This window comes from Manacus candei, unplaced genomic scaffold, assembly GCF_025592945.1.
Source record: "Manacus candei isolate 608988 ecotype Guabito, Panama unplaced genomic scaffold, ASM2559294v1 h1tg000037l, whole genome shotgun sequence".
NCBI classification, from domain to species: domain Eukaryota; kingdom Metazoa; phylum Chordata; class Aves; order Passeriformes; family Pipridae; genus Manacus; species Manacus candei.
This window is the reverse complement of record NW_026138085.1, coordinates 17,060,450-17,072,963: the sequence shown is the minus strand read 5'-3', so window position 1 is coordinate 17,072,963 and position 12,514 is coordinate 17,060,450. Positions and strand designations below refer to the sequence as shown.

At 48.9% G+C, this 12,514-nt stretch overlaps 1 protein-coding gene across 4 annotated transcripts in view; it reads left to right on the top strand.

The window, feature by feature from the left end:
* Positions 1 to 1,856: 1,856 nt before the first annotated feature.
* Positions 1,857 to 12,514, top strand: part of ACSL6 (acyl-CoA synthetase long chain family member 6) — a 53,656-nt gene continuing 42,998 nt past the window's right edge. For 2 of the 4 annotated variants that reach the window (XM_051794073.1, XM_051794069.1), the window contains exon 1: positions 2,122 to 2,191. In XM_051794073.1, the coding sequence (XP_051650033.1) occupies positions 2,143 to 2,191 (49 nt within the window). In that variant the 5' untranslated portion in view covers positions 2,122 to 2,142. Of the gene's footprint in view, positions 1,877 to 2,121; positions 2,192 to 12,514 lie in introns of those variants that run through there. The other 2 variants (XM_051794071.1, XM_051794072.1) reach the window with 2 other exon arrangements.

Below are 12,514 nucleotides of genomic sequence, written 5' to 3'. Positions count from 1 at the left end.
AGGAGCTGCTGAGGTCACCTAGCTCTGCTTTGCAGAGCATAGGCAGACACCTTGTGGCTCCCCAGAGCAAGGGCATGGAGGTCCAGGGGGGGTTTCTTGTGTCAATGATCTTCACTCCTATGTTAGATGGGGAAAAGGTGTTTTCAGGACTCACTGTGCAACTGTATGTGCAAATCTGTTTGTTGTAAACCCGTTTAGTGGAGTTCTGGGAGCTGGTACTCTTCACCCAGTTTCTACTGGTCCTTCACCTTCCCTAAGGAAGTGTTATTTGAAAAGGTCCATCTCCTGAAAGATCAAGAGATCCCAAATCACAGAACGGTTTGGTTGGAAGAGACCTTTAAATGTCATATGGTACAACCCCTCTGCTGTGAGCGGGGACACCTTCAACTGCCCAGAGCCCTGTCCAACCTGGTCTTGAATATCTCTAGGACAACTTGTTTAGTTCTATCTGTTAGCTGCAGTATTGTCATTTCTAGCTAATAGAGGCTTCCAGGAGTCTCAGGAACAGGGCTCAGGAAACAGAACTGGTGGTTCAGGGAGAAGTCTGGGCTTGCTTTGACACAGGAACAGTAGGATCTGGGTAGCCTGAAGAAGATGAGACATGCTAACAACCTTGCAACACAAAATTTGCTGCAGGGAGGCAAATAAAACCCGGTGTGGAGACTTTTTTCCTTCTCAAGAAAAAGAAGGCCTTAGGAATAGGCTACAAATGCTCTTAAGTAAAATAGATTGTGCAGTGTTTAATCTATAATCTATTTTAGTCTTAAGCAAAATAGATTGCTGTAGATATGATTTTGCCAAGTCCTATTTTATAGCTGTTATATTTGATTTGACACTTGAAGGTGTGGCTGAAGTCCCAATTGCTTTAGAGGCATTTACTGTGAGGACTGCAGCCTGAGGAATCACATACAGTTCTCTTTGGTTCCCAGCTCGCTTGTTAGTGAGGTTGATGACGGTTTTCTGCCTCAAGACCATGGATCTTGGAAGCCAAATAGCTCTTGAGTAAAATGGATGTGGCAATTTTATAACAGCTTTCAGGAGTGTGCAGTGGTGACACTAACACAAATTGCATCAGGTTTCATCAGCTGCTGGGCTTCTATACACAGGGAAGTTCAAGTCCTTGTCTTGAATCAGAAGGAAACTACATGGTGAAAAATGTTTGTCATGGAATGGAAATTCTTTATTTCCGTCCGCTTCATTCTTGCCTTTAAGAAAACCAAAAGCTTTTTATCTCCAAAGGAAATGTGTGCCCTGCACCGCTGTAACCATACCCCAGCTAGTGCTAATTCCTGGTACAAGCAGGGAATTTTATTGGTGTATCTGGCCCATGTATGCCAAGAGTTAAACAGCTGCATATCAGAGCCTGGAGCAGGCAGAAGTGCCTGCTGTGCAGACCTGCCATGTTAGTCACTCAAAAGGCTGAATAAAAAGACAGCGTCTCTTCCCTCCCTTGGCACTCCTGTCCTGTTTACCCCACTGGCACTGAGATTCCCAGAGGGATGCAAGACGTGCTCTCACCACTGGTGCAGCTCTTTAAAAGTCTTTTTTTGCAAAGCCCCTCATGTACCATGGAGTTGAAGATTAGTTTTCCTACAACCAGCTTCAGGGATAGACAGAATCGTCAGGAACACAAATTGACTCTTCTCCCCACCTATTTAGTATCACAGGCACAGTTTGCCTGCCTTTTTTTTTTTTTTTTTTTTAAGTAGCCACTGGGTGTATGATGGTGAGACATGTCGAACCAATGCCGAGCTGCCTCTGCTGATGAAGCTGTGATTGTTTCAGCATCTCTGATGGTCTTTAGTACCGCTGCTGTGCAGGTCAGCGCTCAGCGGCGATTCCATCGGCCCAAGGCGAAAATAACAGCCAAAAGGGAGTAAGTTTACCCCGCTCGCCTCCCTCCCTCCCTGTCCCCTCCTGCCGCCGCTCGTGGGTCCGAGGGGACAGGGATGCTCTGACGAGCACCGCGCACCACCGCGATCCCTTTTAAGAGGGATCTGGAGGGCTCGGCAGGGATGGGGAGAGGAGGAGGGCTGCTAAAAACACCGCCCTCCGCCGGGGGAGCGTGCGGGGCCCGGCGGGCCGGGGTGCGCAGTGCGCGCCGCAGTGCGCGGAGCGGGGCGGAGGGGCCGCGCCGCAGGGATGCTCGCCCCGCTCCTGGGCTCCGCGGGCTCCGGCTGCCTGCTGCTGGGTGAGTGCTCCCCGAACCGCCTCGGCACCGGGGCTTTGTCCCCTCCCCGCTCCGCGTTTGCCGGCTCCTTTCCCCGCAGCGGGCGGGGACCCGCTCCCCGCCCCGGCGCGGTGATACCGGCCCGAACCCTTCGGAACGGCCTCCGGGCCCGCGATCCGCCTCCCCATCGCCCTTCTGGCTCCGGGATAAAGGGTATTCCAAGCGCTTTGAAGGGAAGAGGCAGGCGGGAGCGGCGCTGTGCCGTGGGGAGGGGATGGGATGGGATGATGCTCTGCGGGATGCGAGCGGTGGAGAGCCGGCACCACGAGCCGCTATGGCAGCGCTGCGGGCAGCTCGGCGGCCGCATTACATAATTTCTCTCAAACCCTCTTGCCGGTTTATTCTGTCGGTGCATCTCCGGTAAATTTGTCGGGGCACTTTGTCTGTAGCGGGGGTGTGAAATAGGGCAGCGCGCTCGGAGGGGGGTGTGTGCGGTAGAGCTGCTGGGCAGAGTGTGATGCTGGATCCCATTGTTTTGTGGGCGGGCGGTGACGGTTCCGAGTGTGTCCGCATTAGGAAATTCTTGCAAGTCCGAAATAATAGGAGGATCTCTGTAAGGTATTTAAAGGTTCAGGTTGAATTGATCTGCTGTGCCAATGTGAAATCGGGTCCTTTGAATCTGTGCGAAGTGTCTTTCCTAAGGAAAGGTAACGTTCAACGTCTGTGCTATTCCCTCTTTAAAAAAGCTTCCCTCTAGACAGGCAGACTTTCAAAAGGGGAAATGATTTTAAAAGACAGCACCTTAGCATAATTAGGTAAATAATCTGAGGGAGAGTGTTGATAATGGAAAATATCGTAATTATTTATGTTCATGTCTATTTGCTATTTTTTGGTTATAAAAAAGGATGTTTCACACTGGGGGAGAAAGGAGGGGAAAAAATGGAACTTAATATTGCTGGCCTGGATTTTGCCTCTGAAAATATCCTTGTGGCTCCCATTAAAGGCAGTGGCCTTACAGCTGCTTATATCAGCAGCTTGAATCAGCTGCTTCAAAACTGTAGCAAAACTCATGCAGTGAAATATGGCCCAGAGGGAATTACATGGGTGAAGCAGAAAGGACCATGTGGCTGGGAAGCTGTGGGCAAGTGTTTGTTACAATATTTTGGGCCCCAAGGCCGCAGGGACTGCTCTGAAGCACACTGCTGGCTACACCAGGCTTGTTTATGACAGCAGGAGGAGAACAGGACCCACTGGGAACAGGTCTCCTGTGTGAGCTCCTGCCCTCAGGCCTCCACATCCACCCTGGGGTATTGATTCCTGTGCTTCACATCTCAGTGTGTCTCTACTGTGTCCAAGCTCCTCTCCATTGTGCATCTTGCTCTCCCAAAGTGTGTGCCTGTCCAGGTATGGCTCTGACTAAGGGCCAAGCTTTTTGATGCCATGTTTAGGGCTTTTTAATGCCATGCTCTCTTTATTTTAGTGTGGCCATGACTTTAACCTAATGTTTTTATCTAGAAGATAGGTACCCTTAGAAGACAGACGTGCTGTTATTGCCTTTTGCAGTGGTACCCTCAGCAGCAGCCAAAATGTTTGTCAACACAGGTCATCTCTGGGAGATGGATCCCAGTGGGTCTGCCTGACCTGGCAGCATGGCACTTGCTCAGCCCTGGAGCAGTGGTTGTTGCTCCCATGCCTGGTTTTGGTTTTCTGGTGGCCCTGTCCCATCAGACAATGCTCTGTGCTGCAAAGGAGTCACTGTGGCTGTGCTGATTTACTGAACAAGGAGCTCTTTGGCCACCACAGCCCAGTGCAGCATTCTTCTTTAATTTGATACAATTTCTGGCACCATTAGAAAGGTTTTAACAAGTTGAGAACAGGTCTATAATATTCCCCTCGATGAAGTAATGGTAGAAGTCACTGAAAGACAAAGCTAATTGTTTCCTAATGTGGAGTCTTGGATGGTCTGTTGGATGCAGAGGGTGATGTAGTAAACAAAATACAAATTTAACAACAAATTACCCCAGGGATTTGCACGTTGCTGGTTTAGTTGAAGCAGTACAAGGTTCCACTTTACCCTTTGTGTCTCTGGGCTTTCCTACTTTTACTCCTCTGCTCTTCTCTTCCATGTGCCTGCAGCCCTGAGCTGCCCACCCTGTCGGTCCTGCCTTGCAGTGAGGAAGAGGAGGCTTTGCTCTCTTGCCTCCTGGCAGCAGCTGGAGCCCAGTGGGCACCTGCACCCATGTGTGGGGGCACAAGAAAGGAATTCTGCCATGGGTGTCTCTTCCCACCAGCACCAGTGCACCTCCAAATATTTCTCAGTGCGCGTTTGCAAAGGGACCGGGAGGGTCATCTGGGGTCACAACAGGCTTGTGCAGTCCCACTCCCAGTCCTGGCTCTCACACCGTGGCACAGGAGTCCTTGGTGATGCCAATTCAGGTCTCTGGATAAGACATTTCCTGCTGTGCTCTGTGTATGAAGCAGAGCAGATGCCCAAGGCTGCTCAGCCCAGCCCGTGGAGCACCGGCTGCTGCACGAGAGGCAAAGCCCATGGTATTTGAGGAGGTATATTTAGTTGCTTTTATTCTCCATCCCTCTATTACTGCTCCACTTGAACAGTTGCTAGATACCATCAAAAGGAAAGAGTAGATGTATTTGGATTTCCCTGCTCCCTCCCAGGGACAGCACATAGCAATTTTTCTCTGCTGCTCTGGATTAATCTAGACATTTATGTGATTCTTGTTTCCATGCTACTGTGGATATTACAAATATATTTAAGTAATAAAAACAGGAGAGAAACTTTGAAGACAGATGGTAAACTGAATTAACTGCATACCCACGGAAATAGGAAAGCAGACTTGGGAGCGAGCCAGGAACAAAGAAATGCAACATTACATCACTAAGGGTATAAGTGGTGGTGTTTTGATGTCACTGAACACTGCAGAGCACCAGTGGGCTTAAACCTTTCATCATGAGAACATTTCTGAGAGTTCTTTGAGAGAAATACCAGCATCTTCCTTCATCACTGCACAGCAACCAGCACGTGGATGTGTCGTAGGTAACTGGAGACAAGTCTGGGTGAGATGAAGGGATGGTGGGTAACGTGACACAGTCGGTTACCTCCTGATAGGGGCACAGGCATCCAGGGCAGCTCCTTTCCCATGACCTCTTTCTCGACTTTGCCAGATTATTTCTTCATACAGATACAAACAAAACAACTCAATCCCCCTCTTTCTGATCAGAAATGAACAGGAAAGAAAAACATCTACTAATACATTTTTTTAAATTTTATTTTTAAGTGCTCTGCACACGTTCTTTGGGGATGGGTCAATACAAGTAATGAGGTTTTTTTCCATCATTGCTATTTCTGTCTCTTGTGCTACCATGTGAAGCCAAAGCCCTGCAGGTCCTTGGCACTGGGGACCCATCTGTCCCCGCTGCCGTTCCCGCAGGGCTGCAGGTGCCAGGAGCAGGGACAGCTCGGGGAAGGGCCACCACAGTGGCTCCTGCAGCTTGGCCTTGTCTCCTCTGGAGAAGGTACCTGTGTACAAACTGCTTCATCCTCTCTCCTCTTCTCCCTTCTGAACAGGAGGGCTTACAGATCTCATAAACCCAGACACCCTCTGACCCTGTGACACCAGTCAAATGCAGTGCAGAAAGGTGCAACAAGGAGCACGTGGCTATAAAATATAGATAAATACACTTGAAGTATATCTGTGAAATGCATGAATTCCCAGTGGGAGTCTTCATGCTCCATTCCACACTCTCCTGCAGTTTGCTGTGAGCCATGCCTGGCTCTCCAGGGGCTTTTCTTCCCAGATGTGCTGATGCAGATTCTTTGCAAACCCTTTTTGGCAATTCCAAGGAAGGGAGTGTTGATGCCATACAGTGAGACACAGGTGAATGTTTTGCTGGATTGATTGCTATTGTGTGCCACCAGCACTTATTGACTACAAGCCATTCACTGTGTCAAATCCTCCTTGCACTGTAAACATTGTCACAGAGCCTCCAAGGTGACCTGAGGCTGGTGGGGAGGGAGGGGACCGGAGGCTTTACCTTGTTCTGCTTCTCCCTCATGCTCTGTACATAGGTAAAATTATAAATATTTTACTATTCTGCTGGAGGCTGTGCTATGGAAAGTGTGGTGGCTGGTGGTGAGAAAGAGGAAGACACTGAGATGAGTAGGGATTTTCAGTCAGGAAGGAGTTTCAAAGCATCAGGGGCAGTTCAGCCCCTGGTGAGCTGGTCCCCAGGTCCCTGCTGCAGCTGTGCTTCACCACCCTGCACTCACTGCCTGGGCTTTTACAAGCAGTCATGTAGCTATAGTGTGTAGCAGGTAAAAATGCAGCCCTGCTCAATGTGGGCTGAGTCCATGGCAAGGCTTTGGAAAGACCCCACAGTGATTCCCCCACAAACCCCAGCTCAGCACTCACTGTCCCTCAAACTCCCCTGTCAGCCACACAAGGGGCTTTTTTGTCTTTTGTGCTGTGTGGGATATTCTGCTCTCAGAAACATGGGAAGATAAATCCAACCACCTTGTCCAAGTCATTTTTTCTGTACCACAGGAAGAAAGTGTCACTTGTAGAAAAAAAAAAAACGTGTGTCATCCAGTGGAAATCACCATTTCACTAGGAAAACCCCAGCTCAGGGAGGAAAAGCCTTTATATTTAGCCCTGTGTGCCATGGTGTTGCAGAGTGCAGCTCACATTTCCATTTGCTCACAGAGTGGCTGTGGTGGTGTAGATACAATCTCAGAAACACCACCTGTGAACTGCAGCGAGGAGTCCCCACGTCAGCACTGCACAGGAACTGCAAAATCAGTGCAGGAGGAGTTGGCCTCCTTGAGGCTCCAGAGGTACCCGGGGTTTTTCAGGTGGCTTTTCTTGCTGAGGTCAGGTGTGTCACTTGGCCCAGGAGCAGCAATTCCAGGTACAGGGTTATTTGGAAAAACACCAGGCCCAGCAAAGGGTCTTTTGTCCGCTGTTGTCTGTGGCAGAGGACCTGTGAAAGCCCATCTTCTAGTGGCCAAATTCCAAGAGAACCTTCACTGCTCTCGCTGCTGAGGGTTTTGGTGATGGCAGGAAGGTGGAGGGCACCAGCCCCACACCTGGGATGTTCCAACTGGACACCTGAGGTTGTGCTTGGGCCACAGATGAAGGACAGAAGCTTCAAAGCTATCAGCCTGATCACAGCCAGTGCAATGTGACTTTGTTGTGCCAGAGGAGGTTTAGGGTGGATATTGGGAAAAATTTCTTCATGGAAGGGGCGATCAGGCATTGGAACAGGTTGTGCAGGGAAGTACTGGAGTTGCCATCCCTGGAAGTGTTCTAAAAACAGGTGGATGTGGCACTTGGGGACATGGTTTAATGGTGGTCTTGGCAGTGCTGGATTAACAGTTGGAACTGATGATCTTCAAGGGCTTTTCCAACCATAATGATTCTATGATTCTGTGATTTCTGAGGTGCATCTTTGGGTCCAGGAGTACAAGTGCTGCAGTGGCAGGGCCCTGGTGTGTGGTGTCACCTCAGCTGGCCCTTCCCCAGAAGTGTAACTCTCCCTGCTGTAAATATACTTCCACTTGGGAAAGTTGTTCTAGAAACTTTATCTTCAAAGTCTTCCAAGTTACCGCTCAGATTTGCTTATGACTAATCCAGATCCTGCTTATTTGTGTGCCAACACCATGTCTCAGCCAACCTATTTGTTTTTCCCCCGTGTTTTCACCCCAGATCTTGGGCACAGCCTCCTCTCTGGGACAGTTTCCCACATGGCAGAGCTCTGCCCCCATCCTGTCTGCTCCTGGGGTTGTGCCCTCTCTTCAGGCTGGCAGCTTTGACCTTTGGAAAGGGTGGGTTTTCTTGCTGTGGAGAGCACAGGCACTGCCTGGGTAGGTGCAGAAGGCACCTGGCTTGCTTTGGGCTGCTCCTTGACCTGCCATGGAATGAGAAGCTGGACAGCCTCCCTTTCCTGGGCAACCACCGTGCTTGTTCAAGGCCAAGAACCAAAGGGGCTGAGAAGACCTTTCCTTCACCCATCAGACACTAAGCAATTGAGGCTGAGTTGCCCCCATGCCCAAGGTAGAGCAGCCCCCGGGCTGTGCCCACCATGTGGGCTGTGATGGGGACCCTGGAACAGCCTCCTCAGGGAAGGACCCACACACGGCTCCTCTTGGCAGGGTCAGAGCCACCCTCCCCTCTGCCTGCAGAGCAACAGGCAGCTGCTTTCTCAGGGCTGCCAAATCCCCAAAACCAGCTTGGTGAGCCACACAGACACTGCTGTGACCACCGGGTATCCCAGTCCCTGTGAGATGGCCCCGGCCAAGGGCCACAGCAGGGAAAGCACAGAGGGGTTTGCTGAGCTGGGACAAGTACGAGCTGGTCGGCACAGGAACGAGCACTGAGGTGGCTAAACTGATTTAATTTACTTTTTTTTTTACTCTTTGAGAAAGTATATAGAAAAAGAGCCAATCGTTCTGCTGTTGACTGAAGTGAGTTGGAAGTGATCTAAGCCAAGCTTGCACTGAAATTACAGAAGATGTGAATTATGTAGATTTAAATGTCTTTTCTGCAGAGAACAGTATTCAGATATAAAAAGTGGAGAGAACTTTATTTAGAGTTTGCTTCAAGATCCTTTGCAATGATGGGGGAAAAAAAGACAAATATATTAGAATCCTTTTGAAACGTTAAATATACTTTATTTAGTATTTCTAATACAGTTCAGTTTTAGGTAAAACAATTCTCCGTAACTCCAGGCGATCTCATTCAGAATTATCTTTTCTTCTGCAAAATGTCCAACTAACTTCTTGGAGCCAAGAGCAGCTTGTGAGCAGCCTGTGAGCACCAGCTTGTGAAAGATCACCCAAGGTGTGCCAGAGCCCTGATGTCCCTGGAACCTTCCTTCGCTTTTTCTCCCTTGCACACTCTGCTCGCGCTTCCAGAGGGAAGGGACACCTTCCACTAGCCCAGGTTGCTCCAAGCCCTGTCCAACGTGGCCCTGGACACTTCCAGGGATCCAGGGGCAGCCACAGCTTCTCTGGGCACCCTGTGCCAGGACCTCCCCACCCTCACGGGGAACCAGCCGGGCTTTTGAGGTGTCGGGGGAGCCCCCCAGTGACCTCCTCCCTCTGCCCCCTCGGAATACCCGAGTCCTGGTTTTATTCTGCCTGAAAAGGGTTTTTTGTGCCTCCTCCTCTGGCCCTGCATCCCCCGCAGCTGAGAGGCTGCTGAGGGTGGTGTGATGCTCTGACCTGCCAACAACAATTCAGGGCTGTGTTTCCTTTCGGAAAAGGCATTTGCATATCCTCTATTCACTTATTTGGTTAAATACATTTGAAAAGGCAAAAGCTCTGGGTCATTGAGACTGAAGAATGGGCTGTCTGGGGGCCTCCCCCACCTTAACCCTTTGGAACCTTGCTCCAGCTTCTTGGAGAGACACGGCTTAAAACATCCAGAGAAGGGGATTTAAAGGGGTTTTTTGCAGCAGGGACGGGGAAAGAGGCTGGAGATGGGGGAAGCCCTGACAGAAGGCAGTAAAAAGGTGCCATATACCTCTGAACTGAAAATTTGCTTATGTGCAGCCATAGAATCGGAGAGAGTTTGCAAAATTTAGCAGGGACAGAAATGTCTTCATGGGGACTTGAAAACACATGTGGAAACAGGAGAGCAGAAGCAAGTTACAGCAGTGTCAGTCACAGAAAGGTACAGGGTGCCCCAGGGTGTGGAATCAGAAAGGGCAACTGCCTAGAAACAAAAATACAAATAACCTAATTGCTACTTTAGTTAGCAAAATAAATAAAAAACCCCGAAGCAACAACAAAGATCCTGAAACATAAACCGAGTGTTTAAAAACATTCAAACAATGTAACCGCCTGTTATTACTGTCAGGAGAAGAAAGGTTTCAGCGAAGTATTTAACTTGGAATATTTAAGGACATCTCAAATCACAGCCCAACCACAGATTTCTCAAAAGCCCTCCATGGGATGATGCCAAACCCCCCTTTTCCCTCATTTCCCAGCACAGTGCCAGGCCCTGGCTGCCAGGGGAACTGGAGCTGGGTGTGGGATGAAGTTGGGGTCTCTGGCTGGTGGGTGCAGCCCTGCTGATGTGTCAGGGTGCACGTTGGTCCCCACGTGCCAGGACATGTCCCCTGCACCTCTCTGCACCCACCACGCTCAGCTGCAACGTGGAGACTGTGCTTCTGGGTGCCTGTAAAGTGTTTTGAGGATGACAGCTGGGAAGAGATGAATAAACAGTAAATTCATCGTCGTGGGTTTATTTTTGTTCCTTTGCCATCCATTGGCATCCCTGCAGTGTAAGGAAATTGAGGGCTAGAGAGAGACAAGGCAGAAACGCTCGCCTGGTAGCCTCTTATTAATGTTCCTAATTATTGAATTAATCCTCTATTTGTGCCCTATGCTTCCTTCCTGCTGCTCTTTGGAAGCGGTCAAAATATAGGCTGTGCAATCATAAAAGCATAATATCTGACCAAAAGACTTAGAAAGGAAAAAGAGGCCACTGAAAAGAAACACAAGGCAGTAAAATTCCCCCGTCTTACACAATTTACGTTATTTGAATTAGTGGCTGTTTTTATTTCTACTTGAGGCAGGATTTTCCATGATGGGTCTTGAGGAATGTAGAGGTACTGCTGGCTTTCTGTTCTGCAACTGAAGCTATTGCCCTGGTTTATGGGAATCTCCTGAAAGACAAAGAAAGCAGCAGTTTTTATTGAGTTATCCTCAGAATTCTGAAGGCCATGTGTAACTCTTCCACAGAGTCTTCTTTCATTTTGTATTTGGCTGGGAGCATTAAAAGCACTGTGATTCACTGACACACCTTTTTTTTTTCCCCCCTGGACAAGTGGGGTCTCAGCCAAATCCCATAAAAGTCCTTTGAAATCTTTCCATTGATTTTACCAGTAGTTGAGTCTCACTGGGCTTTAGACTGAGCACAAAAGGTGAAGTCTAATTTCTTGTACTTGTATAAGCATCCCTGCTACTTAATGTTCTAAGATGAGCAGAAGCTTGAGGCAGATTTCTACAGAAGCAGAAGTCACCTAAGTCCTGGTTTGAAGCTTAAAGGGCTTTGTGGCCCCTCTTGCCTTGGCCAGGTCCTGGGTGCTCTTGTTCCACAGGGCACAGCTCCTACACCTGCAGGAGGATCTGAAAACAGGCTTGAACTGCCCTCTGCACTCCCATGCCAAAGGATCTCAGAGCAAATCCCTGTCTGTGGAGAACTGCATCCTTCCCTCAGCTGTGAATCCAAAAAAGAGGTTGTCTTCCCACCAAGCACTGTCCTGACCCCTCTGCTCTGCAATCCCCTGGCAGAAAATGCTGGGGCAGAAAAAGATGAAGCTTTTATTCCGTGTATTACTTAGAGTCTGCTTACATCTTTTTTCCCTCAAGGTAGGCTGCCTGCATCCAGCTTCCTTGCTTTGTTCTCTCTCATCACTCTCTCAGGGTTGTTCCAGAGAGTGAGTCCATATGCTGTGTGTATGTGCAAGGAAAGCAGAACAAGAGAAGGGGAATTACTGCTCAGGGTGTTTATGGAGGATGTAAAACGGTCAGAGGCTGTCCTGAAACACATGTTTTACTGAATCTCTCCACCTATACTGAGGGTATTATTGCCCACTGTGAGATTAATGGAGGTAGGTAAGACCATCCCTTCACAGCAGGAACTTGAAAGAAGAGCTCATAGCACAGTAACTTGCTTTTAATCCAGTATTTATTTAAAATCAGTATTCCCACATCCCCTTTGGGGCACTCCCTCAAGATGTGTTGTGTCTGTGGGATACAGGCACTGAAGGGCCCAGCCAGCCCAGGGCTGCTCACACACCTGAAACATTTCCTGACTACAAAGTTTCTCTCAAGCTGCGGCTCATAAGGAAGAAAGGGGCAGGAATCTGAGCTGATGAATATTGCTGAGGCCCCGTTTAGCAGCACTGTGCTGCTGATTTGCACCTGCAGACCATTCAGTACTCCCTGCCCTACCCTGGCAACTTGATGAATTAAGCCTGATTGCAGAACACTCCCCGTGTGAGCCAAAGAAGTGATATTTGACAAGCTTGCCTGAAATCTCATTAAATATTCTCTTCATTCACGAGTGTTAACTGCTCTTTCAGAATTCTCCATTATGCACTCCAATATCACAAGCGCAAGTTAGGACAGGTCAGACAGAAACTTTATTAACTGTGGTAACAGTGAGTGTGCAGAGAGCCTCTCCCCCTCTGCTCCCCACTTCTCTGCTCAGCAATTGTGGAGATGCAGCCTATATACAGTCTCAGGAAAAAAAGAAATAGTTGAGGGATACAATAATTTCAGCGTTAATAAAAGCAGATATCCAACTCCTGGAGGGA